We start from the raw sequence: 27,598 nt of genomic DNA, 5'->3' as shown, positions 1-27,598 counted from the left end.
GTGGCACTTGTTCATCAATATCTGCACGTCCAAACGAACGATGGCGTCCGGCTTTAGGGTTATCTGACAAACCTTCGTACACAATTAATTTTATGCCCATGTCACACGGGCACATTTCAATGGCTTCTTAAGCCGGTGACCTTCAAAATTCTTACACTCAATTCAAATTGGAGGGGTGTGTCGCTGCAGACAGAAGTGCTAATTTGAGTAAACGTCTCCGTGACAAACACGATAAAAGGCAATAACACGTCTGTCTCTTATATGCAGGCTTTTATGTGCAGATGTCTGTGCAAATAGCCATACATCAAAATTAGAGCTCAGCATGATGTTTCACCTTCTATAGGCTGAACCGCAGACAGTAATACATCAACACTAATAAGCAGTACACATGCAGAGATGATGATTGAGCGTCCACGGTGAAAAATTAGCAGGAGTTTAGGCCCGAGACTGAGCAGCCAGAAAGATGATGCAGACTGGACCAAAAGGACGTTTTGTTCTTTATTCAGTCAAGCCATTCTTCTGGCATCTGCAGTCAAGCCAAATAAAATGTAGCCATCCCCTACCCCTCAGCTGACCTAGAATGCTCGTGCCTTTCCAACGGCTCATCATCAGACCTATGCTGCCTTCCTGCTCTCACACATTTTCATGTCAACTGTGCTGTGTCTTGATCAAGGAAGCAGTCCTTCAGTGATGATCAATCAGCCGTTTTTTGCAAGTTCTATGAAGCCATCAGGTCCTACATTCACAGACCTTCTATTGTTGTATAGGTGCCATCCACGATTGGCCAGTGCCTATCATGCCAATCGGTGTCAGAAGTGGCGAATGCCTGAACCCTGGCCAATCAGAAAACTCTCTCATGTAAGAGAAGTTTTGTGAATACAGTCAAACCTCATCATAACAAATTTGCATCTGACAGAAAAATACCTTCGTTGTATGATATAGGCACAGAGCACAGTATATTTACTTTGTTATATCCAATAATTCATTATATTTGTGTTTGTTATATCAAGGTTCGACTGCACTGACTCGGGACAGGAAACTATAAAATCAGAGATGTTTTTTCAAGCGAAGCTTGTATACGCTGCCCCTACACCGGAGATTCAACCCTAAAACTACTATGGCTCATACCCGCATTGGATATGCGGGTATGAGCATATACAATATGCGTGTATGAGCATATCCAGAAATACAGAAAGGCAGAAGGAAGGAAAGAAGGAAAGGAATGAAGGAAGAGAGAGAGAGATAAAGGAGATGGGAAAGGCAGGGAGGTTAACCGGAAGGTAGATGTGCAGTTTGCTACCCTGCACTGGGGAAAGGGTAAGGGGAGACAGAAAGATAAAGAAAAATGCACACACATAGAAAGAGAGGGGGATCAGAAAAAAAAAAACACACACATTCGCACACACACACACACAAAGGAACTCAGGAGTGTCACAGTCGTTCAAGCAGAAAGAAAGAACAGGTGCTGGGAAAGCTGCGTTGGCGCCGTATGACGTGACGCGCGCAACCAATCAGGGTCGTTTGGTGTGTCGCGGAAAGGGAAAGGGGGGTTGGTGTGCGGTCCGCCAGGCTTCCCTCGCCTCAGATCAGTTTCGGCGTCCAGATGGGAAGGCCACGCGTGGTGCATTCCGCCGAGGAGCAGGTTGTTTGAACAACGGCGCCGCGAACTCACTTGGGAAAGGGCTCGTCATCGACGTGCCAATTCTAGCATGAGGGCTTCCGAAGCCCAGGCGAAACGCCGGGTTGCAGCAGTGCAATGTTGAGGCCAAACGTCAGCGAAGAGCCGCCTACCCTAAGTTTAGGGCAAATGAAGCAGAACGCCTGAGACAGCGTTGTCTTGCCACAAGCTTTGCTTACCCCCATTTCCTCGACAGGGGAAGGGGAACTTTTTTTTAAGCTCATGGCATAAAGTTCTTTTCCAGGTACGCAGTAAGCGTGGGGCAGGCATATGCCAATATGCCAGCCCCGCAAACTGGGTAATGTTCTGTGCCAATTCGGCCAAGTGAGCTTTGCTTTACACAACTTTTAGCTGGGTACATTCTCTAAGCTAGGCCAGACCTTTGCATCCACAAAGAAAAGGTTGATTACATTGGTCACTTATGTCCCTGGCTTCCCACCCACTTCCCAAAGTACAACAAAAACTAACCGCCTCGATGGAGAGGTAGTTTCGCAGATTCATGCAGGCCTTGCAGTACTCGTCACGCGCAGTCATCATGACGTAGAGGGAGCGCTGGGCGCGGGCGCGTCCCTTGGACTGCACGTACGAGCGGAAGTCGTCGGGGAAGTCAAAGCGCACCACCAGGCTGCACTTTGGAACGTCCATGCCTTCTTCCACCACCGAGGTGGCGACGAGCAGGTTGCACTCCTGACGACGGAACTGCTCCAGCACCTGCACGGCGCGAAGGAAGGGCTTGTGGTGACACATCATTGGCAGCATCAGAGCTGGCATTTAGGGAGCTGGGCATTTTACGCATGGAGGAAGGAAAGAGGAGTCGGAGGGAGCATGACGTCAGGCAGTGGGAGGCCGTGTGGTCCAGCTAGGCCTTGTGGAAACAGCAGCAGCTGGTGTGGTGAGCACGAGAGGAGCCTTTTTGACGGCAACTCCCAGGCTGAAGCAGGAATCCATGGCGTGCGCAGCACGACAGCAGACAAAGGACGGCAAGGCACGACGGAGACAAGCGCTGTCTCCGTCATGCCTTTCCGTCCTTTGTCTGCTGTTGCACTGTGCACATCATTGATTAGCAACTAGCGGCTGGTCTCACACCTTGCTCGAGCAATAAGACCAGCCAGCTTGAGCTTCTTTTCTCCATTTTCAATAAAGTTATTTCCTCCTCCCACGTCAGCTTGCCTCGGGCCACCCCTCCCTCCCTTCGGGGCCCATCTCCGCAGTGGATCTTGGGGCGTAAGCCCTCCATGGTTACCAGGCCTCTCAAGGCATTGTTTGGTCTGTGATAGCTTTTAGTCATGTCCTTGTCACAATCGGTCCTCGCTCTCTGCTCCCCCATACTCTCTGTGCAAGTGGCAGCTAGAAATAACTGCTTGACGAAGTTTCAAACTTGTCACATGGTGACACTCCCTCCTATTCCTGCTTTTTTCTATCTTGTAAAAATTTAATGTGCCATGAGGCTGCCAAGAAGTAGCTTAAATGCCTCGCTTGTGGACTACATGGCATGGAGGAAGGAATGAAGCTATGAGCAAGCATGATGCCAGCCTTCACAAGCCAACCGCCCGAGAATCCATTTTTTTCTCTTACCCATGAATTGAGAAGTCGGCTCATCACACGATCTCCAAGCTCAGCGAATTCTGTTCTGAATATTTTTTGTATTTTCGGCACATTTGCTTATTCGATGTGCTTTTGCTCAGCTCCTCAACCAACCATTCCGACATTTTCTGGGGTGATTTGTTTTCTTTATTGTAAAGCATTTGAATAGAAGCCACATGTTACTTTGGTGATCATTCATCTACTCGGAAAGAGCGCAAGCTGGGAGACACTAAAGCCTACCATGTGCTTTATGGCCAGCTCCCGTGTGACATGATCGCACCCTAGGCTGACTTGAGTGGCTTTTAATTTTAGCTTGTGACACTTCCTCTCCTGATTTCTTTTCTTCCCCCATGCTACACACCTTCACGGTTGACCTGTGCTCTGAAAGAGATTACAGTACACTGAGGTTCTACTACAGGCAGACACACACACACACCTTGCACTGCCTCTTAAAGGACATCCCAGCCTCCTTGGAACCAAGCTGAAGGTTGGCACCATGACCCACGATGAATTCGGGCACAATGTAGGAATACCTGGAAAGCAGTCGCTGGGATGCAGTGAACAAGCTACATCAAGAGGCACTGCGAGTAGACAACACGGGGACATACTGGATAGGGCCTAGAGTAAATGTAAGAGTGGCATCCCCCACCCCACTCTTCAAACACACACATACAATGACCAAATCTGGTGCCCCGACTACGACACGTCCAACTGAAGTTTTCTAATGTGCCAGAGCTTCTCACCACTGTGAAGTTGTTTTCTGCTTCAGAGAGCAATACTGCCTTCAGTTTTAGTGACATCAAGTCTGTAAAAAAATGTTCATTGTTACATGAATTTCCAAAATGCCGCAATCTTCCCTAACTGAACACACGGGGAGTGCCCCCTACATCTCCAACTAGAAAATTGATTAGAAAAAGACTGCAATGTCAAGTATGAGCCAAAGCGAGTGACAAAGCTTAAACTACAGCTGAACTAGGGTTCTCCTCAGAAATTATTTGAGGGGCAGACAGCTTGTTCTAGGTGGAGGGGGAGGCAGTACACAACTAAGCCTCTTTCTCTCATTTTTTTCCAATATGACCTTCCGTCATTTTGATACATACATTACAAATTTTCATTTAGGATACCTTAACGAAACGCGAGTAAAAATGTGCGCAAGACGCACTGGCAATTCAAATCTGCACCAGCCAACAGGAGTGCTTCTGTGTCCACATGGCAGCAGTAACAAATGGCGATGCTAGTTTTTTCACTTTTCGTTCGCTTCTCTTGCTTTTCTTTTTGCATGGCAAAATACAGCACTGTGGCTATGTAAAGTTCAGATCTCTCCTTTTTGCGATCTTTCCCAAATCGCAGCGCTGCATCAACGAAAAGTCGTGCACTCCGTAGCGCGATAGCACCTCTACACGACTTTTTTTTATTCCCCCAGGTAAAAAAAAAAAAGAAAAAAGGGGGAATGGAAATTTTGACCGGTCTCTTGTGGGTGGTAAACCTGGAGCAGTGGGTGATAATGGAGGTGGTGGGCAGCATTCCCACCATCATCCACCGTGGGGAGAACCCCGAACTGAACATAAGGCAGGTTCCATGTGCGTGCCATGGGCAGAATCAATGTATATATAGCACAGACTCTGCACAAAGGTGCATATACCCTTCTTAGAACACTCATTAACCCTTTGATGGCACATATTAATACCCCCAAGAAATGCTTACTTTCTATCTAAATGTGCAAAACACAGAGAATAAGCATAATCAACGAAAAGAAAACAGTATTTTACGGTAACTTTTCCAGTAATAGGAGAGAAACACCAGGCAGAAAACTGCAAGTCAAGTGGGCTTCACCCCAAGCCACCTATGGCTCCGTTTGGAATTTGTACAGACAGCTCTTGTCATCTGCGAACCATAGGTGCACAATTGCATTTGCTTTACATCACATAGGTGAACCCACTGCAGATTTTGCATCAGTCTGTCTCCTCTGTACATGTTTTAAAACGAAGGTGAGAAGATGAGGGAAACAGAGGGGCTAAATTTTTGCTAATCGCGACCATATAAAGCCAGCAGGCAAATTAGGGGTAATTAGCTGTGGTTGAAATTGAAATGAAGCAAGTAATGAGGGAAAAGTAAATACGAAAGTGGACAAAAAAGATAACTTGTCACCGGCGGGAGACGAACCCACAACCTATGAATTAGTGCATGCGTTGCACTACAGTTAAACCTGGATATAACGAAATTGACAAATTCCCGAAAAACTTCGTTATAAAGAGGATTTCATTATATGCAGGTTCGGCACGAAAATTCAAAAAAGAAACGCTTACCGTATTTACTCGATTCTAACATGCCCTCGATTGTACCGCGTACCCGTTTTCCGTTTTCGTCGAAGCACTCATCCTTGGAATGTCACACCAGGTACTGGATGCGTTGACGCATGTCATTTCGCACAAGCGCGAGGCATCGGAAACCAAGAGCGAGCGTCACGATGGCGTCGTAGCGTCGTATAGTGTTGCAGTAGAACCCCGCTGTTACGTTCCCGGGCTGTTACGTCGTTTTAGGCCGGTCCCGGCACAGCGCCCATAGAACCCAATGCATTGGTAACCGCGCTGTTGCGTCGCAACTGGTGGGACCGTTCCCGCATCGTACGTTGCGAACTGCCACCCCACGCCGGCCCGAGCAGCCATTTTGACTTTTCATGTCGCTTGGCTTGACGATGGCATTGGACACCCAAAGTGCTGGGCGCGACAACGATGACATATTTTCGGTTTCTGCCAGCAAAAGTATGGCCCTTGAGATGCGTATTTGCAATCTAAAGATGGTGTCAATACCGCGTTGTGGCCCTAAAATTGGTTTTGGCTCATAGATGTTCCGTATAAAGTCCAAGGCGATAACGCAGTCGCCGCACGCCGTATGCTGTATGTGCGAGTGAAAACGTGCGAGGGGAGCCGACGACCACGTCTAAACCTCGCCTGCGCACGATAGCAGGGAGGGAGGGGGGGGGGGGGTAGCGGGCGGTGTTGTACTGTACTCTGGCTTCAACTGCGCACTGCGCGGCGGCGCGGTCGCGCGGGCCTTATCTTGAAAGCGATCTGCGTTGGGGCAGAGTCTACTCAGTGTAGGTGCGTCGCGGCTCGTAGCTTTGTGCGTGCTGTGTGTTCTCGGCGCTCAGTTTGCGTTGAAGCGATAGACAACAGCACGAAGGTCACTTTGCTCGCTTCTGCAGCGGCGCTTCCACACGCCGCCAGCGTTTGACAGCGCGTGTCCGCGCTCATCGAGTGTTATGTGTCACAGCGTCTGCCAGCACGTCGGCAACATCAACTGGAAAAGGAGAGCACCGGCTTGGCAGGCTAGGCCAGATGCAGCAAGCGGCAGGATCAGGTTTGAGTGAAGGGAGGGGGAAAGGTCACGCCCGCGGTGGCAAGATCGCCGGGTCGAGGGATGCAGGCCCGCCTCGCACACGCTCACACACATGCACACGTGCGCTCGCTTCGCATTCTGTGGCGGCGGAGAAGGTGCTTCCAGTTGCTGCTCGCGCAAAAATTTAAAAATTTGGGGCGAAATCTCTAGGTTGTCGGCGGGGAAAATTCATTATATCGAGGGGGTCTCCCGCTGCCACTTCGTTACATAGACGTCTCAAATACATATGCTTCTATGGAGTAATGGCGGGGAACAGAAAAACTTTGTTATATCCAGGAATTCGTTATATGGAGGTTCGTTATAAGCAGGTTTAACTGTAGAAAGAAAGCGAGTTGCATGCTGAACTTCTTCCTCCTCGTCCGGTGTTCGTGCTCTAAAACAACAAACGATGCTTGCTGCCTGTCATTCAGTGTTCGCCAAAGGCAGTTGGTCAGAAAGTTCTTACTCAATACCTAAACTCGTCAAGAAAAAAAAAATGTTTTTCTGGTATGCTGACTGTAGGCAACATTCATCAATAAAGGCTTAACCTTCTTCAAAGGTAGACTTGAATGTAACTATGCACGGTACTTCATGGACCTGACAGAATAAATCAGTACTATGCAAGTGGCCCAGCTGTTAAATTGGCTGTGGACATTGCACCGCAACAGCTGTACCTGAAAGACTTTCCCGTCAGTTACCAGAAGAAACTCTGACACAGCATATGCACAGCCACCATTGTCACAATGAGTAGCACATGGAATTGTCTAACCTTTGTGCTTGTGGCTTCAGACATCCTTGTGGCTTTATTTATTAATCACACTTTAGCTGCCTTTATTGCCCATAGTTTTCAAGCAATGCTGTCCTTCTAAACACATGAAGGCAATAAAGACTGTGGAGATGCATAATCATTGAGAATCGTTGCATTTATAATGACGCAATGTTTTGTTGAATATGATCAATTTGCAGAGTCACAAAGCCACCTGAAGCTAGAATAATGAAGTTAAGGCAAATCCACGTACCATTGTCCGCCATTCTCATGAAGGCTGAACTGCCATCCGTGCACTAGCTCCCATAGAAACTAGTGCAAGATCTTGCTCTATTTGCAGTGGCAAAGAAGGGAAAGCAACAGAGGCAAAGCACGCATCAGCAAGATCGCTCTTGAAGAAAGTCCCACAGGCTCATCTGCATTAGTTTAAGCTAAGAAGCGAAAACGCAAATATCTTACTTACAACAGCAAAACAAGGCAATATACACCACCAAGTGTTAAACTTGACTTAGTTTTCCCGCTTTTACTTACTGCGTTTAGGCAAATGCGAAACTGTCGCACATGGAAGCTACGCTGATTTAGTACCTGCTCCAAAAAATGAAGTGCTGTCAAACGCTGCCAGAATACTCGGCGCACTAACACAAGAGCAGAAGCTCCGCCCTCGTAGATTTCCCTTCATTGCCACAGAAAGCTGTCCACGAGTATAGCAAACTTCTTTGACAAACGCTATGGGACAGTCATTCCGCTTCGTCGTACCTGGGAACCCTGCTCGCCAGCTCGCGCAGCCAGTCACGGAGGATGCGTGCCACGATGCGCTCCTTGACGAAGATGATGCCACACAGCGACACTGGCTCTTCTGCGGCATCACCGCTGCCGGCCTGCTGCTGTTCCCGCGGGCGGAAGGCCCACAGGATCTCCAGGAGACGCTTCAACTTGGGCGTGGACATTGTCAGGAGGGGGTCCTCGGCGACGCATCTTGTGCATCGTTTGTTTCTGCGATGTGATTCCTGCACCTCTTCCGAACATCGTCCAGCCACTCCAGGCACACCTCCACCTCGCGGAGCACGCCGTCGTCGTCGAGACCATCCAGCATGCGACGGGCCTGGAATGCCATGACAAGTTTTTCTTTTCTGTGGCAAACTACACTGTCTTTGTTCGTGACAAATGGATGGCACGAAACAATTTGCTTGAGGCAATAATTGGAGCTCGTTCCATGTACACTGCAGGATGAAGGCCTCTCCCAGTGACCTCAAGTTACTCCTGTCTTTCGTCAGCTGATTCCCATACAGTGCCTCATTCATCATTACTCGACCTTGTTCTCTGCCATCCTTCGACTGCATCTCCCATTTCTTGGTACCAATTCTGTTGTGCGTCTCGTCTACGCCTCCACCTTTTCAGTATGCAACAAAGTATGTTACCTTTACCAATTCACCCAACTATCGACACCTTTACAGATGGTGTGGGATAAAACGTGTTATAGTGACATGAGTACACTGTATAATTTTGTGCTGGTGACCATTTTTCACTGCATCATCACTGTTATCAAGTTATCAAGTTGCATATTGCTTAGGGCAAAATGCATCTACAGTATCTGAAATTTCTTGAACGTCATCAATTTTATAGCAAAGGAGGCATGCCTGATAGCATGGCACGCACATCGTGAAGAGCGATTAATCTGGAATTTACTGTGAAACATGTATAAATAGCAGACGAACTTGGCCCGTCAGATTAGATTCAACGACTGACAACTGTGCTGACAACCATAATAACGACTAACACCCTATCTTAGTGACTTGAGTATCGCTTGTCTTTCAAGGCACAATTTTGCCAGTTCGATTCACAACCAACATATCTAGCACTGCTTGGTTCTTCAGCAGCACTAAAACGTAAAATGAAGTACAATAATGGTCAGTGCGCAAACACCCTCACTGGAAACAGTAAGAGAGAAGCCATGGAAACAAGGGTCACTGACCTCCTCCATGATGACCTCAATGGCCAGGTGTCCACACCAGACCCCCATGTCATGCAGCACCTTGATCAGGCTACGAAGCCTGCGGTCCAACTCTTGGCCCTGTGAAGTCGTCGGCCGAAAGTTGGGCAATGCCGGAACTTGAATGCCACAGATTGACGGGCTGCTCGTTGTGTGATGCTCAATTAACACCTCCGTCGGTTTGGTCCCATACCTATGAGCCAGCATCAGGGAAAAAAAAGAAGAAAAAAGTGAGTGCGCTGTCACTTACAATCTACCCAAATCCTCCAGTGACAATCATAACTGTAAGCCATGCAAATGTGCACCCATTCATGTATTGCGAGGTCTACAGTCAATGATGGGTCAGGAACGGTGGGCCAGTGCCCCCTCAAAGGGAACGTGTGTAGCTATCGTGGTAGAGTGTTCATGTGTCATGTGGGAGACGTGTGTTCAGCTCTCCCCATGGTAATTGGTCTTTCCTTCCACTTTTAATTCCCTTTTCTTTATTGCTTCATTTTAGCTGAAAAGAGCAGTTAATTTCACCTATGCTTTCTCTGCCCTCATTGTCCATTGGCTTTATACGACTGGTAATAAAAAATGTTATTGCAAGAGCATTGCATGGCCCATGAGGCAGAAAATCCAGTGTTCAAAGTTGGCATGATCACGATGTCCGAAAAGGCTACGAACCCTCGACCTTTGGTGGGAGTCGAACCCACAACCTTTGGTGTTAAGGCACACGAACCCGTGGACCTTGCGTTGTGGCATAATCTCTAAGCATCACGTGGTGGTCGCAATGCCTTTGCATTCATCCACGTAGGGTTAACTAAGTGCCCCTTGAATTTTCGTCCCTTGGTTACCCTGGTTCTTCTCAACCATCTGCAAAATGGTTAGTTCCACCTTATGCGGTACACCTTCAAAGCTGTGTCTGAGGAGATTCTGTGGTCGCTAGACAAAGTCAGGTATGCACTCCACTCTTAATGTCTTTCCAAAGATTCCCATGATACGAAGGAGTTATAGACATAGCACACCCAAGTGTCTTTGTGTACCCAAAGCCCGGTGCCCTGCTTAAGTTCTTTCGTACACCTGACGGTCTACACGTCCCCAACTTCGAGTATGCAAAACCTAAAACTCCCTGCTGTGTATGCATCTGAGCTGTGAACTGTCTTGCTCATCCCCACACTTGCTGATCGTTGCTGTTGGTGTGTGATCACAGCATGTTCGCTGCTGCTGAACCCCTGGGTCACCTCCTCTTCATGTCTGTGTGAGCAGAAAGGAAACCAACCAAACTCTAGACGCTCGAGTATACCCAGCACGCTTTTTGTACAAGGACTGTCTCTTGCAATCTTGAAGTGTCCCTGATCATAAACTGATGTAGTGTTCTTAAGTAGTTGTACATAAAAATAACGAACACAGATACTGTAGAACTTCATTGATACGATCCCGTTTCGTACGATGTCGTGGCACCAACGCTCGCAGCCGAGAACACAGAAAATTATCTAATGTAGTTACGCTTCTTTTTTACCAGTTAGTACATTCCCGGAAAACACGATCTTTACAGTACATCGCTAAATTTTGAATGTACGATATGTTTTCCGGCTGCTAGATCCCACGTGAGAAAGAAAACATACGAGGCACTTGTGACCCAAAGGAGTAGGCGCCCACAATGGCAGCTTCCCAGCAGTACTCGCCCGTGTTTGTCACGTGAAATAGCCGGCATACACTTAGTTTCCTCTTCTGGTACCAGCAAGTCTCCTCGCGGGTTGTCGCACGTCCCATTCACAGCTATTGGCGCTCACCCATATTGCTATGAGCATCTTTGCTTATCTGTATCACAGCGCATGTGGCACAGTGCCGTTGGAAGCGTGCTGCATGCTTTTTATAAGTGATAACCCAAACGCACCGCCATTCCCGGATGCAGGCAGTGTGAAGTGAGCGTCATATTTCACTCTAGTGGCATCGTAAGCTGCTGTCGCCCACCAGCCTGATTTCGTTTTGGTTTCCCGCCACTATCTTAAAACGCCACTAAACAGGAAAATGACAAAGCGCGTCTGTGGCCACTAAGGCCCCCCCCCAGCTCGTCACACATCAGTGTCTCGTGCTGCAACGATTCTGGCTGAGTGGACACGTCAGAACTTCTTGCCTAAATGCCACACCCGAAGAAGCTGCTGACGCAGGCCTAATTCGAGGAGGGCTTGCATAAGCTTGCCGAAGCGGCGCGAATGACAATGCGCATCTCAGGCCATTCGGGCCCCCCTAGCTTGGCGCACGTGGGTATCTTTTGCTGCAACGATTTGCACAACGATTCGCTTTACATAGATGTGACCTACGTGCAGGTGAGTCTGCAAATTTTTAACTGACTCCGAATCATACGTTTTCTAGGCTAGTAGGTTTTCTCTCGGGTTTTCTCCCAAACGTATGAACGAGGTTCTGCTGTATTTATCTGTGGCACAAAGAAATCACGCAATTACAATTGCTGACACACATTTCTGAGAATACTCTTGTTCGTTTTTGTCAATATTGGACATTCCCTGCAGAACCATAAGAGTCCTACAATAATCATTTGACTAGAAAGGGTTAAAGGGAAGCTAAAGGGAAACACACATTCTGTTTAGATTGATAATTCTTTAACTCTACTGTAATTGATTTTGCAGTGATAGGTTGATTACTAGAAGGGAAAATGACAGTCAAAGTTTCATTATTGAATTTCGCGCCGTAACCTCAAGGATGGTACATTGGTTTGACGCCCTGGAGTACAACTCATTGCATTTCGGCCGTTGTGGTTCAGTAAAAGTTCTTTTTACTTCTCAAGTTCAGTGTTTGGCTCTTTTGGAATACAACGTAGTCCTCATTTTCTTCGTGATAAAAATTTAACTAGGCCCAAGCAGCTGCACCAAAATCCACGACGCCGGTGCGACATTTTCAAAGCAACATCGTCCCCGTTTTTCGTTTTTGCGTATTTTCGGCTTACCAAGCATCTCCTCACGGCAAGAGCGGCTTCTTTGGTATTGCAGAAGCTCAATTCACCAACCCAGTTAAAATCATTTTTCTCTCTAGTGTCCTTTTAGCACAAGCCAGCAGCGGACTGCAACTGCCAATCTCATTCCTACAAGTGGTTCGGTAGAGGGGAAACGCGCACCGGGCCATGCTCTGCTGGTTGGAGACGGTGAGGACGCGCGAGTGCAGGGCCATCTCGAGGTCGTGCACCTTGCGCTCCACCTGCCGCTCGGTGGCCTTGCTGTTGATGACCGAGGCGGTGAGGCCCAGCACGCGCGGCTTCTCCTCGGGCTTGAGCACGTCCATGCATCGCATCACCTCCCGGTACGTGTGCTGCTTCACCGCGCGGTGGCACTCGTCCAGGATCAGCAGGTTCACCCGCGACATCTTCAGAAAGCCGTGGTGAATGATCAGCTTGAACACGTCAGGGGTCATCACCAGCACCTGAGAGGGAGTCGCATGGGGTTGCAGTTGCCGTCAGACATGTCTTCGAGGAGCACCGGTACGAGACTGTTTGACACGACATTATCACAACAGGACACTTGTCATTTGTTCTTGCACTAAATAAGGCCCAGACCCACTAAGCCTTAGAAAAAATACTGGCAAGGACTAGGTGCGCCCTGGATGCTTTGTTATAATATTTGATTCTACAAGCCCGTTTTCGTTAGGTACTCAGCAGGTGGATGCATCATGGCGTCTCGACACACTCGCTCGCTCTGTTCCTGCTATCACTGCAGCTGCCATACGTGAGCGAAGGCAGAAGAAAGGCGCACGGCACTCTGGTTTATCTTACCTTATTGCTACTTCTGCAAATTTTAACCTAATGCCGCCGATTCTTGAATTTTGAAACAACATAGTTAGTTTCCAAACCTTCGTTCTTGCTAAGTGCAATTCTTCCCGTGCGAAAAGCGTGTAATAATGTTTCGGAAACTTTAAGAGTACGTTTCAGTGCTCCTTTAATCTGGCTTATTTTGCAGTCTCATTTGATTACAAACAAACAAAAACCAAGACCAAGTAGAGATGACTAGGACAGGCCTCCGTACTGCCGTGCACACAACATGCCCGATGATGATTCAAATAGATTTTACTTGACGTGATGAGTAAATTTAATCACAAGAACTGCTTGGACCTATATCCAAAGGCTAGTAATGGGTCCAAGGTATAAGTGCACTAGTGAACGATAGTTCTTGTCCTTGTACAAACATTGAAAGTGATCATGAAGTTTTTTCTCCAAGCTAACTCTGAAAGGGCCTTGAAACACTTTTCTAACTGATCATAGAATGGCCTCACTATTAAAGGATGTCGTCTCACGAATCTCATTCATAAAGCTTAGAAGTTGCAATCGTGAAGCTGAGATCACAAGCTGGGACAGCTTCAAGCACAAGATCTGCGCCTTATTTTGGAACCTGTTAGGTTGATAACTTGCTACAAGAAGTTAACAATCACGTGTGTTCAGATATCCACTGAACCTTGTGTTGCTTACACTGAGGACATCTAGCCTCTTTGCCACAAAGCCGACACTAACATGTCCGAGGCCTCAGAGTGCTGCACGTCCTCAAAAGCGTCACTGGTGATTCCTTTGGCTTGCTGGTCTTGTTTCTACCAATGTTTCTACTGTTGATGCTATCGGTAAGGAATGTTGCCGCTCGGAAAAAGCCGAAAGATGACACATCATTTTTATTCAACGTATTTTAACATTTCTAAAAAAGGAAAGAGTGCGGATTTTAATGGCAATATTACTTTTACTGTTTCCTACAATGGCAGCATCATCCCGACAGTGCTCCTGAAGATAACAAATAGTCTCATTCACATCTGCTTAAGCTGGGGGAACAGAAAATGTAAACGTCTTACCCCAGCACCTCTTATTGAAGTAAGAAATAACACACACCACTCCATGCTGAATATAAATTTTATGATCTTGCTTTGCTCTTCTGTGTTTTTTTGCCAAATGCAAAACCATTGCGAATAGCAACGTTGCAACCATTATTTCAACCAGAATGCACTGACTCTGCCGGACTACTTGGTGCAGCAACACACGTGCAAAAGCTCCACCACTGCATAGAACTTCGCCTTCATTTCCCCAGCATGCGGTCCAGAGTTTAGTGAGCACCACCTTCAAGGGTTCTCTTGTTTTCTTGTTTTTTTTTTTTTTTAATTCCTTATTCTCATTTGGCGTGTGACCTACCTTTCCTGTCTGTCACAGTCCTATGAAGCCAACAGACAATGACACCAAGAAAAGCACAGGGTAAGGTACTTTTTTTTCTTAATTGAAATGTCATGTCTGAAATAGCTTTCTTTGTCAGTGCCGCTGGCACCAAATTACATGATGCCAAATAAAATAAAAACTGAAATGATAAAGGGAAATGAAAGTAGATAAAACAAAAAACTGTCAGCCCTTCCACTGGGGTGGAGATGGAAGACCAGCGAAGCTGTACTATGGTGAGAATTATGTATTTCCAATTATGACTATTAAGATATGATGGTGTAATTGGTTATTTGAACTATTAAAGAATGAGAAATATATATGATCCGGTGTTTTTTATTTATTTAGTGACCACAGGGACCATGGCCTCATGGTCACTACGGTACACCGCCATAGGGTGTACGGCAAAGGTTGGCACGTTCTCCATGAACACGTCACCAACGCCGCGCGCGTTCTCCCATGCGCTGCAGTGGGAGAGCGGGCACGCACGCGCACAGTCTACGGTGCCTCGATGACCTCCTCGCCCACCGCTCCCCTTCCACTGGGAAGTCGCGTTTGCTCTCTGCCGTGCGCTCGCTCCCCGTGAAAGCACGCGTCCCTCGCCCTTGCGCGCTCTCACTCACACATACAGCATACGGCCAATAAGAGTTTTTTTCTATTGCCAGACACGACCATCGAAGAGTGAGCCCTTAACAGTTTCGCTGTAAAAAACTTGTGACTGGTGGGAACCGAATAAACATCTTTGCGCTACATTTAAATTATGAAAACAAGTCATTTACCCTATGCTTTCCTCGGTTTCATTGTCTATTGGTGTCATATGACCGTCACAAACAAAAGAACCAGGCCCCTCGGTTCCCTTTCTTGTGTTTCCCCATCTGAGGAAATCATGCAAAGATTTAGTTCCTCGCACGCTAGACTATGACGAGTGCAATTTTTTAAGTTGCATTCTTTTTGACGATGAACTTTAGCAGGCGTGAGTCAGTGCTTGTCTCGTTTGTTTTCGTTCTATAGTGTCCCACTGTAATCAAATGATGGTGTAGACTGAAGTCGCAAGCCCCGCACAGTTTGCCACCAACCTGAGACTCGATGAACTCCTTTTCCCAGCGTTGCTTGTTCCAGTTGTCAACGTTCATGTCACCAACGTAACCGCCAACGCGCAGGTCTGTCTGACACTTGATTGCCTTCTGCTGCTGCACGACAAGAGGCACTGGAGAACAGCACAGTCAAGATAAGCTTCCAGCCAATGCCAGCTGTCATCATCAATGTCCCATTTTAAAGGGACACTAAAGAGAAAATGATTCCTTCGGTATCAGTAGATTACCCTTCACCCATACCAAAAACACCACTCTTACAGCGAGAAGCCATTTGGTAAGCCAAAGAAAACGAAAAACACAGAAGGCGAGTGGCAACGACAGCTTGAAGTTCCCGCACCAGCTCACCGTGATGTCATGGATTTTTACAGCGTCTTCTAGGTCCCAGTTAATTTTTTAGCGGTAAAGATTGACTAAATTGTGTTCTAAAGGAGCCGAAGACTGAATGTAGTAAGTTTCACTAAATTCTACTGAGCCAACGTGGCCCAAATACGAAAAATTACTTTAGAACTCGTGACGTCACACTTAAGTGCTGACGTTGGGGTTTCCGTGCGAAATTCAAAAAATTAAACTTTGAGCTTCATTTTCTCGTCTAATAATTGATCTACTGCTGTGTAATTAATGACAGCAGAGTTTTTGAAGAATACTTTATGAGTCTAAGTTGATTTATTGTCTTGCTTTACTGTCCCTTTAAGCCCACTGCAGGATGACGGCCCTACCTCCACTGATTTCAAATCATCTGTGTCCTGCATCAACCAAGTATATAAAATGATTACAAATTTTGGGATCTCATCAGATCAACTAAATCCTCTACCGTCCTTGGCTGTGTTCCCTTGGCATGTGCCAACACCTGTCAAGGTGCAACAAAGTTTTGCAGATAATTAATGCTACCACTGCACGGCAAGTCATCACCACTTGGCGTCAATTGCTGGCAGCAACGCTTGTGCTCTGAACGAACGCTTGTAAGCAAAAGTCAAATATGATTTCATGGGTGACGCAAACACACAGATTATCACTAGCATCCTGCAAACGTGACGTTCTAGACGTTCACTATAGCAGAAGTTCAGGCTAGTTGGTTATTTGCGATGATAAAAAAAAAAGTACACTTAAATGTGCTGCTGGCGAAGTTTATTGGTTAGCTCTATTGGCCGGTGCTATGAGGTGGGTGGATGACATTCCACTACCTATAGGGGCGGTATCCTCGGACGATCACATTCACGTGACGTAGTACACGACACGCTGAAGGATTCAAGAGGTTTCGCTCAACCAGCCAATCAGCATGCACTGAAAGTGATATTCTTTGTTGTGCGTACAAAGCTTGAAACATAAGCGTTTTTAAATTCCATCCCCATAGGAATGCAGCCAATGTAGCCAGCAATCAAACCTGTGAATTAATGCTCAGTGGCAGAACGCCATAAACACTGGTAGCCACCATCAAATGATCATGGACAGGTAAGGTATTTCTTCAAACAGACAAAATCTTAGAAGTTCTTCCTCGTGCAGCAGTCACAGTGTCTACTGGCCAGGCCATGGGTCTCCCTTCACTAATTGAGTTATTTTGTAGCAAGGTCATTTACTGTAATGAGGTGAGCAGCCGTGTCTAGAACGCGGAAATGGTGGCTTCCGGCTCTCTCAGGAGCCAGCCAGCGACGTCTAACGATAGTTTCTGGGCCCAAACGTGCCCAGCATCTACCATTAGACATCAGACCCAGCAGCTAGCGTTAGACGTTGCTGGCTGGCTCCAGAGAGAGCCGGAAGCCACCATTTCCGCATTCTAGACACGGCTGCCCACCTCTGTACAGTTGTTTGACTGTCTTTATTTTTCCAAGCACGTCAACCGCATGGGTCACATAGCCTAACATTACGAGCTGTTACGAAAACCTACGTGCACAACTGATGTAAGACTGACCTGTCGGCACCAGAAAGAACGTGCGCTTCCCTCCTTCTTCAAATGGGATGCGAATGGCTGCTTCATATTCCTTGATAAGCATAACAGCTATGAATGTTTTGCCAGTCCCAGTTCCCAGGCACACTATGGTGTTCTCCTTCATGGCGGCTTCGAAGAGCTCGACCTGAAAATGAAGTTAAATCAACACACGATGAGTTACTTGAGGGCATAAGTAGATCGTACATTACTCGGTGACTATTCTGAGGGCCAGACAACAGGATAAACTTCTGCTTTATTCTGCAGACTAGACCACAGCTCTTGTAATAACCTCAGTGCCGCCTGTGTTTCGTGGCAGTTAGCACTGCGCAAGAGCACCCAGCTTGAGATTGTAAGTTCTTCGGTTCAAAGCGTGCCAAGTGGTGAATTTTTCAATTCTTTTTCTTTAAATATTGCCATTTTATTAAAATTGCAGTTTCATCTATACCTTTCAGGTCACAGGCACTGTAATTTTGTTTGTTTCCGAACGCGCTGATGCGTTGTTTTTGAAGTTCTGTAATGAAAGTGGGACAAAAGTATTTTTCCTTTGGTGAACTCCAATCGGCAATAGCCGACTACGACGCATGGTTCCAAATTTCGGTTGAGCAAGTCAAGTTCTGATCACTTGATTTGATCAGTGAAATACTGCTGCTCATGCTTATAGCGAAAAACATGTTGGCAGAACTCATCTGCGATATGTCTATCCAAGAATGCAAATAAATTTGTTTTGTAAACGAAACGAAGGTTAGGTGTGGTCCGGCCAACAGAATATACTGCGCGTACGTTAACTTATACAACTATTTATTCATTCCAAAGCTCGGGCCGCGAGGAAAAAAAAAAAAAAAAAAAGAAGAAGAAGAAAGAAGAAGAAGCAGAAAAAGAAGAAGACGCCTTCGTGCATGGTCATACTGCGACGGTTCAAGTTCATTACGTTAGAGGTGTTTAACGACAGCTGATCCTAGCTAAACACCTAACGGCAATGACAAAAAGTCGAGTTACTGCGAACGTTCATGTTCGTCGGCCGAATACACCACAAGACGCCGACCGACAAACGGTCAGCGGCAGTCGTAAGTGACAACTACGGTGGCTTCCTTGCACTGCGATCACGAAACCTTCGATGCAACCTTTGAAGCACCAAAGACATAGCACAGCATGAAAAATGTACGGCCGACACGTAACGTTCGAACAAGCTTTCAATCACGGGAACCGACCGAGTTGTTCATTAGAAACGCAATGAAGAAAATTTCGGCTGATGTGCCGCGCCCTAGTCAATACGTAGGAGAAACCAGAGGCTCACCTGGTACTCTCTTGGAATAAATTCATCTTTCGGAACATTTTCCTCATCTCCAACTGATGGGGCCGCTTCCGAGGAGCTCGCGCAAGCAGTGGCCATTTCGAACGTCGACGCCGCTCCGGATATGGTACACGTTCGAGAATTCTTAACTTAATGAACCTATTCTGGAGGCCTCTGGTACAAGATGGATGAGGTTACAGCATTCTCCGATGAACATAGCGCTCAAATGACATTGCTAACCGAGCCTTACAGCCAGCGGCCCAACGCTAACCGAGCTGCAGGTTTCAGAACACCTCAGCATTATGGTTTCGAATTCGCCGGATCACGTGAAACATCTTGAAGTGCATAGAGGTATGGTTTTAGAGAAGTGTGAAGTGTAGTGTTTGTTGCGCCATCTAACGCAGGTGACATCAGATAGCAATCCCCCCCACCTTTTCTCAGAAAAGGAAGCAACCGTAACGTGCTGCGCTGATGCCGTACGTTAATCGCGATAGGAAAATTGCTCAGGAAGTCATACTTGAGCATTAAGCACTGCCCAACTTGATAACACGGTGACAAAATTTCAAATGGGCAACAAGTTTTGCATAGCCTCCGAGATTAAAACGCTCTAACGTTGAAGCCAACGTTTATCGATAATTTTAAACTTGTCGTACTGTAATCTTGAAGGCCATGCTTTTGACAACCTGCGATGTTGTCACTCGTCCGCCAAGCGGAATAGGTGGTGTCTTAATACCGCCATGAATGACATATTTCTTTGAAATATGGTGGCTCCCAAAATCACGTCCACCACATTTGACAAACAAAAGCTCCAAAAGCTCTATGTTACCTTTAAGATCAGAACTTTAAATTGCCTCATGAGGTGGCGCCATCTCAATTTCAAATGCGGATTTTAAAGACTATGCTTTTGCTCATCTTTTGCAGTGGAAGCGATTGCAGGAGCCAGAAGCGCGTTATCATGAAGGAAGAAAAATTTTCCTTCATCCATGCGCGTCATAGACAGTGAATTTCGGACACCATGTTCAAATCAACGTTGCAATAACGGCTCTCTGAATCTGTAAAATAAATTTTCGAAGGCTATGCTTTTACTGGATGTATGCGCCAGAAGCAATTCAGATGGACAAAAGAGGCAGGCCTTGTTTTACTAAACTTTATTTAGAGCGCCTAAAGCGTGTAAGGTCAAGAGCCAAATCCAAACAGTCGTTCTCATCAGCCTACATTCATTTATGTGTACTAAGAATCTAGTACACTCTAAGTCATTAAAGTATCTTGATCGACGCTCTTTAGAGCGGAAAACGTAATGAAATGGCTTTAGCATAGAGGAAACAAACAAAATAGGAGAGGTCTGACGTCACGTTCTTGAAGCCAGAAGTGCAGCCGTGTTGATGTGTTATCTACATTTGCGCCTCCAATCAGCTCGCCGGAGCCGTTAGGCGCGAACTTTGAATTTACATTGTTACGCGCCGCCCGGAAAGTGTGTGTGCCGCAGTGAAGCAGACGCGCTCCTGTGTTTTTACGTGGCACGTTGAAGAAGACGACGGAGACCCGCGCCGTGATTACTTGAGTGTCTCTGCACTTACCCAGCAGCCGTAGTCTCTGTTGTTGGCTGACACTCACACTCGGACCCTAAACACAACTTTCAAGCTTACACACCACACTCCAAGGTCAGCTTGTCTCGCGAACAGAATGTGCTGCGAGAAAGACACGGGTGGAAAAGTGTGGTTGCTATGGCAACGTTGACGATTGGGGTACCAGTCCCAATGCTCCTTTGCAAAAAAAAAAAAAAAAAAAAAAAAAAAAAAACAGCATGTGACTTCCACCACACATCCTCCAACACGTCCGTGCTGGCCGGAGCGAGTGTACTAGAATAAGGTACACTCTAGACTGCGTGACAGAAGTTCTACGGGCTGAGGGCTGTAGGCCAGGAAGTCCTTTCGGGTGGGTGTTTTCTTACAAAAAGCGTAAAAAGGGTGTTCCCGGGAAACTATCGAGTTTAAAGGGAGCACCTCCAAAATTTTTGGGAGGAGGGGCATTGATAGCGATAGCAAAGTGTTCGACAACTAAACGAAGTACGGTTATAGAGCACTATGAAAAACTACCGATACAGCTTTCTGTTGCTCAATACGTGCTACATAAATGTGTTTTTCTGAGCGCGAAAGAAGCCCGCGAATACACGCAAAGTGCTTCGAGCGGCCAGTCGCGCGGCAATTCTGCGTATATTCGTTGGCTTCTTTCACACTCAGAAAAACACATTTATATATCACGTATTGAGCAACAGAAAGCTGTATCGGTAGTTTTTCATAGTGCTCTACACTTTTCTCATTGACACTTTGATAATTAGGACAGTACTCTCCGAGTTAGGTAATTAATTACAAATACCTAATTAAATCTCAGTAACGAAAAAAATTACTGGCGGCTACTCCACTGTACTGGAAACAATACGCACTAGGTTTGCTTCGCCTAACGCGGTTCCTCTTTTTTTAAATCGTGCTGCGTGATAGCTGGGACACCCTGTATATAGCATCTGCTTTTGTTTAACCGCTGTGAAGCTGCCCTGTGTATGAAGCGGCCAGGTTCCCCTCAAGCTGCTACTTGCAGCTTTTTGCCTGGTCATCCTCGCAATCTTTTTTGTTGTTGCAAAATAAGCTCAATTCAATCAGCCGCCCCGGTTGCCTGGAATACTAGTGATGCCACGTTCTATATCCTGTTCGTCACTAATCACGGTTACGAGGCTGTTCTATAGGTGCTGTACAGAGCAGTATTAGACGTCCTGTGTCGCCTTTACAACATCATCGAAATTGCCGATGACATTCACTCTTGTATACAACCCACTCAATTCTTGGCTCTTCCGCCGCTGTGGATCATCATCATTAGCAGCAGCACGCGAGCCGCGTGGCCCTATAGAAGAAGAACAGGAGGATTCGACACGGACCTGCGTCCTGTATCTCAGCAGCTACAAGACCAAAAGGTAGGTATGTCAATGGTAATTTATGCTCTCTTTATATAAGCCAACGGCATTTTATAGTTAGCGTTTGCAGTCAGTGAGAGGAACGACACGTGTCCAACGTGTTCGTAACTTCGTATAATAATCTGGCACTGGAATGGAAGTAGTGGAAGCTATAGTAGCCGCGCAGCTGATGTGGGCAAATCATGACGTTTTATATTGTAAAGGATCCATACGCCACCGGCGCCTGCGCAATGGTGCCGTCTGCTCAGTCTCGATCAGACAGCCTCAACGGCGCTCTCATGCGTGTACACTTTGACACCTTCTTGTACACCATTCACACGAGGCACTTTCGATCGCGCGTCAAAATTCTCGATCGTGATTGGCTCATGCACGCAAGCGGCGGAAGGGGAGAAATCACGATCGAGAAATTAAATCCAGATCGGTACCGATCGCGATCGAAAGTGCCCCGCGTGAGTGGGGTATTATCATCTCTCGCTCAACCTTTTATGCTCCTTTTTTCCCTCGCGAAGATTAGGGTAGCTAAATGGATGCTCTGTTGCCAGTGACAAGAACGCGGGAGATGCTTCTCCTGTTCATTTAATTATGAATTACGAGGGGAAGTCAAGAAGTAAAGGGAATTTTGAGTAAAGGTGCATTTATTCTAATGGAAAACTGAGACATACGTTATTTTTCTGCGTAACGTCCCTGCACCTCAACGCACTTTGCCCAACGTTTCACAAGTTTTTTGATTCCGTCAGAAAAAAGTTTTTGGGTTGCACTTGTAACCAATTTTGCACCGCATCAATGACCTCTGCATCGGTTGCAAATCTTCTTCCACTGAGCGCGTCCTTCAATGGTCCGAACATATGAAAATCGCTTGGAGCCAGGTCCGGACTATATGGCGGGTGTTCCAGCAATTCGAATCCCAACTCTTTTATTGTTTAGGCCGTCCGTTTGGCAGAATGTGGCCGAGCGTTAACTTGCTGCAGGATGACACCTTTTCGCAGTTTTCCACCACGTTTGGATCTGATTGCAGGTTTCAGTTTAGTTCGCAACACATCACAATAGTTCTCACTGTTCACAATTTCGCCTCTTGGGGTGAAATGGAAAGTCAAAGTAAAGTCAAAAGTGAAACCTCCAATCAGATCCAAACGTCGTGTAAAACTGCGAAAAGGTCCGTGAGTTCCGCGGCGCGGGTTTTGCGCCACCTCCTTCGAGAGATGGCGCCACGCTGCGTGACCAGGTCGGCAGCGTCCGGCGCGCGGCGTGTGGTTGTTTGGCCGAGTCGGGGACTTGCAACGACGTTCAGTTCAACACAGGTTAATTTCGGCTTAGTAAACTTTCAGGCCTGCGTCGCGGCACTTATCTACTTTGCCGGTAGCCATTTTATGCTTACATCTACTCATGGTTACGAGAGAGCCTGCTTTCTTTTATTGCTCAATTATTATAGCAGTGCGTGTTCCAAGGGCATCTGCGTCTGGCTACACGAGACCACGCGTTGACCGACGGCACCATGCTGACACCGAGCGACAAGCCGGATCACTCGCAGCACCGGAAGAGCCGCGGGACCAATAAGGGTGACCACGGTGGACCAAAGCCCAACGAGCCCGGCAGCACCTTTCCTAGGTCGGCCGACGCCTTGCTCCAAAACACACCGCCGGGCGGACGCTCGGGCCGCGTCCTAGTCACCGCCGAGAAGCGGCCTGAGGATCGCCCGGAGTCACCTGCATTGACCACACCGTCCACTTCACGGAGCCCATCCACAGGACAAGAACCCGGGCGCGGCGAAGGAATCCAGGTAATTAAAGCGATCGAAGTCACCGTCACACGTGTTTCTTCTCGTCTGCTTTCATTTCCGTTTACCTTATTATTTCAACACTTCAATCAAGCATAACAGTTAACCTTTAGTTAACCTTATTTTCTGCTTTCTCCGGCTTCACTGTTTGCTACTTCGCATATTGGTTGTGGAGGTTAACGTGGAGGTTACAAAGAAGCTCGAGAACAATTAGGTTAAAGACCGCACAAAGAGCGATGGAGCGAAAAATGTTAGGCCTAACGTTAAGAGAGAGAAAGAGAGCGGTGGGGATCAGAGAGCAAACGGGGATAGCCGATATTCTAATTGACATTAAGAGAAAAAATGGAGCTGGGCAAGCCACGTAATGCGTAGCATCGATAATTGGTGGACTATTAGAGTTACAGAATGAATACCAAGAGAAGGGAAGCGCCGTTGAGGACGGCAGAAAACTATAGGTGGGATGATGAAGTTAGGAAATTTGCAGACGCAAGTTGGAATCAGCTAGCGCAAGACAGGGGTAACTGGAGATCGCAGGGAGAGGCCTTCGTCTTGCAGTGGACATAAATATAGGCTGATGATGATGATTATATTGGTTGTGACTAAAAGAAAAGCGAGCCCCTCGGATCCATACTTCTCCCTCGTTGCACATAGCGAGAGCCTCGAATTCCGCATTCTTGATGCCGTGAGGTGGCGTGCGCGAGTGTATTGGCCAGTTGCCTGCCCCTAAGCTCACGTTTATTACTTGACGCCTGCGGTTAAAAAATTCGGCAGGGAACACTATAGATTTCGTACGTGTGGGAATGCGAAAGCATTACATATATATATATATATATATATATATATATATATATATATATATATATATATATATATATATATATATACCGTTTCTAGACCACGGAACGTCATGAACGCGATCGTTTTATACACTCATGACGTGGCGCCACCTCCTCCCCACTGGCTGCGCCGTCACGTGCCCAATGACGCACGCACTAGGCCACACCTTTAGTTAGCCAGATGGCTGCGACGTGACGTGTGCAATAACACACGCACCAGGCAGCCAGAATCGTGGAGCCGCCGTGGCATCGGTGAAGCGTTCTCGTCTCGCCCCCCTGAGTTCCAGGCTCGATTCCCACTCAGACCGAAAATGTACCTAATTCTCTTTTCAGACCCATTAATTTACTCTGTTTACAGGAACCTCCCTGAGAAATTTGATGTCAGCCTGAGCATTTTTTGTGACATCGTTGTCGGACTTCGCTAAAAAAGTGGCCACGTGACCTAGCGGGAGAGGAAAAGAAGAGCTCAACAGGGGGGAAGGGTTTGGAGTGACCCCTTTTCCCCTGTGAGATCGCTGTGGGAGGATGCAGATGAAAAGGAGAACGGAGAGGGGAGTTGACGTAAGTCGCACCGTCTAATACTCGCGTTGGAGGGGGAGAGCGTGAGGCGCGCCAACCAATGGCGGTGTAGGAAAAAAATCACAGCATATCCACGGGCTGAATGATGATGAGTGGGCGAAGCTCCGGAGGGAATCATCGGATCTCCCGCTTAAGGGGACGCTAGCACAAACGCGTTAGAAACGTGCAGTACTCTCTAGTAAGGGGGAGCGGCCACAGCGTCTTACGCAGCCATTTACACATGCCGGAACGTGCACCGCGTTTGCCGACGCCATCACATGACTGCTGAGAGAGTATACCCCCCGTATTCATAAACGCTCCTCGACTTGAACTTGACTTGCCACCGCCTTGGGCAGCGCGTTCGAAACGCGTTGAAGGTAAGGCGGAGAGGCCACAGCGTCTTACACCAGCTTCTTACACGTGCCGTAACGCGCTAGCACAAACGCGTTAGAAACGCGCTAGAAACGCGGCCTTTCGTTAATGTTGGGTATTTATTGCCATCGTGGTGCGTGTGTCTATGTGCGCTTCGTGGCGTAGTGGTTAGCGCCGCGCGTTCGGAAGCGAGGGGTCCCTGGTTCGATTTCGCGCTACGGACACAACTTTCGGAATTTTTTTTTTCATAAAACGCCGGAAGCGTTCTCCGGAAGCCGGAAGCTGGCTTCCGGAACCGGAAGCGGAACCGGAAGTGGAACCGGAAGCGGAAGTCGGCTTCCGGTTATACTATACGTATACATATATATGTATATATGGGTATACATACATATACGGACACACAACGCCATCTATTGAGCAATTCACAAAACTAGACGTGGCTACCTACTACGACGGGGACGAACGGGTGCCGCTATAAGGAGCTTCGCCCCTAAAAGTAAGTCAATGGAGGAGTGGGGCGTGAGAGGAGTTCGCGTTAGCGTTGGTTGTATATACGGAGCTTTGGTCAAGGACTCGTTGTCTGGGAACGTCGTAGAAAAAGAGCGTGAGGAACGCGCTAGGAACGCCGACGCGTCCCATCCCCCGCAAGTAGCGCCGTTCGGGCTAGCCGGCCTGGCGCGGCAGGCCGGCTAACACAGCTTATCTGTTCGACTATCTTCATGGAGTGGAAGGGGCGGCGATTTTTTTATGGGTGTGTGCCAGGTCGGTTTTAATTGACATTGAATAGTGACGTCATCACTTGGTCACGTGGGTTTTGGTACCATCGGATGTTAACGCCGGACGCCGGATTTCCCGCTTCATGGGGCATATAACGCTTACGCATTAAAACAAACGGTGTTGCCCGTGAATGGCCGCCGTGGTAGCATAAATGCTAAAGCACCAGACGCGGAATGTGGGTTCAGTCCCCGCCTGCGGCAGGTTATCCTCTCGGGCACTTTCATTCCCTTTGCCTAATAATTCATACATTTCAATTAAACGTAACTTCCTGTATGCGTGCTCCGGATACATACACTGTCTGTTTCTTCGTATGGTTTCGACTTACGAAAAATAACACCAGAATTTCCTGCGGTAGTTATCTAAATGATGCGTAAGCATTTGCTACTAATCACCTGCATTTTTAGGCATCGTATACTGCTCTGTTTGGTATAATTGCGAGAAACGCCGCGAAAGAAAACGGAGAAGCGTGGTTGACACCGAAATGTTAATTGAGACCAGTATGAGACGACGAAGAAGAGGCGAGTAGTCGCAATGTTCACCCATGTTATACCCATGTTATGTGATGGTGCGTTTGGATGATGCTACTGGCTTCGTGGAAGATGACCACTGGCCGATGCGTGCTGTCTGGTCGATGAAGCTGCCTCCTCTCGATGCGAACCATTATCAACCGTGATCAACCGTACCCGGCAGCGGCTGCGTACGGCGCGGCCGCGCGGGCCATATATCTTGAAAGCGATCTGCGATGGGGACAGAGTGCACCGAGTGCCGATAGCTTCGTGTGCGCTGTGTTCTCGCTGCCGCTTAGTTCGCGTGGAAGCGAGAGACAGCGCGAATGTCAATTTGCTCAACGCTGCGAGTCCTATCTTGAAAGCGATCTCGTCTTACGTGACGGACGGACGGACGGGTTTCCTCGTTCGGTAGGCATAGAAATGCTTACGCATTGAAAAATCGAGCTCCTCGGATCCTGTTATTCTTCTACTTGTTCTTTGCAAGCGCGTTCGTAACTGAACTTTTGTGCATGCAGGATACGACAGTGACCAGACACAGCGACAAACGCGGACACACCGAGACGCGGCGCGGTCATCGCCCCCGGGGAGTACTCAGGGGGGCGAAAGCGAACGTCACGCCTCTGGTAGGCAACGAGCCCGACGGCAATCTTTTAGCCTCAGACACAGCGACCGCTCTACGAGAAGCCGGAGTTGCCTCAGCCTCTACGGAGCGGCAAACTTGTACGTTTCTTTCGATAAGTTGTGTCGCAAACTACTAATGTATAAGTTGCAGTTGCTAAACTTGGATTCCAAACTACGTGCATGGCTTGAATGCTTTTTACTAAATCGTTCCCAGTTTGTCTCTGATAATAATACTGACTCTCGTCCGAGTCCTGTTTTCTCAGGTGTACCACAAGGATCTGTACTTGGCCCACTCCTCGTTCTAA

General features: G+C 47.4%; 2 protein-coding genes across 2 annotated transcripts; one reads left to right on the top strand and one right to left on the bottom strand.

Moving 5' to 3' along the window:
• Positions 1-3: 3 nt before the first annotated feature.
• LOC119434632 (endoribonuclease Dicer) lies at positions 4-19,184 on the bottom strand (the record flags this gene model as incomplete). Its single annotated transcript, XM_049659542.1, has 10 exons — positions 18,885-19,184; positions 17,573-17,735; positions 15,649-15,779; positions 12,512-12,813; positions 9,379-9,589; positions 8,389-8,508; positions 8,163-8,356; positions 3,699-3,795; positions 2,147-2,389; positions 4-21 (listed from the first exon to the last, which is right to left on the bottom strand). Coding segments are annotated over exons 1-10 (1,575 nt in total), but the record flags the coding sequence as incomplete, so codon positions are not given.
• Positions 19,185-21,756: 2,572 nt separating this feature from the next.
• LOC125941728 (uncharacterized) lies at positions 21,757-27,598 on the top strand. The gene is made up of 4 exons (XM_049659541.1): positions 21,757-21,846; positions 23,279-23,623; positions 27,188-27,295; positions 27,557-27,598. The coding sequence occupies exons 2-4, from the start codon at positions 23,339-23,341 to the stop codon at positions 27,596-27,598; spliced, it is 435 nt and encodes a 144-aa protein (XP_049515498.1). The 5' UTR covers positions 21,757-21,846; positions 23,279-23,338.

Source organism: Dermacentor silvarum, unplaced genomic scaffold, assembly GCF_013339745.2.
Source record: "Dermacentor silvarum isolate Dsil-2018 unplaced genomic scaffold, BIME_Dsil_1.4 Seq14, whole genome shotgun sequence".
Lineage (NCBI taxonomy): Eukaryota > Metazoa > Arthropoda > Arachnida > Ixodida > Ixodidae > Dermacentor > Dermacentor silvarum.
The sequence above is the reverse complement of the archived record's forward strand: the minus strand, read 5'-3'. Positions and strand labels throughout refer to the sequence as shown.

Bases quoted from the DNA above. Each gene is read 5' to 3' on its own strand.
- LOC125941728 (XM_049659541.1), top strand. From the start codon at position 23,339: ATGCTGACACCGAGCGACAAGCCGGATCACTCGCAGCACCGGAAGAGC. The intron at 23,624-27,187 runs GTAATTAAAGCG...TTGTGCATGCAG, and splicing joins GGCGCGGCGAAGGAATCCAG to GATACGACAGTGACCAGACA. The intron at 27,296-27,556 runs GTAGGCAACGAG...CTGTTTTCTCAG, and splicing joins AAGCGAACGTCACGCCTCTG to GTGTACCACAAGGATCTGTA.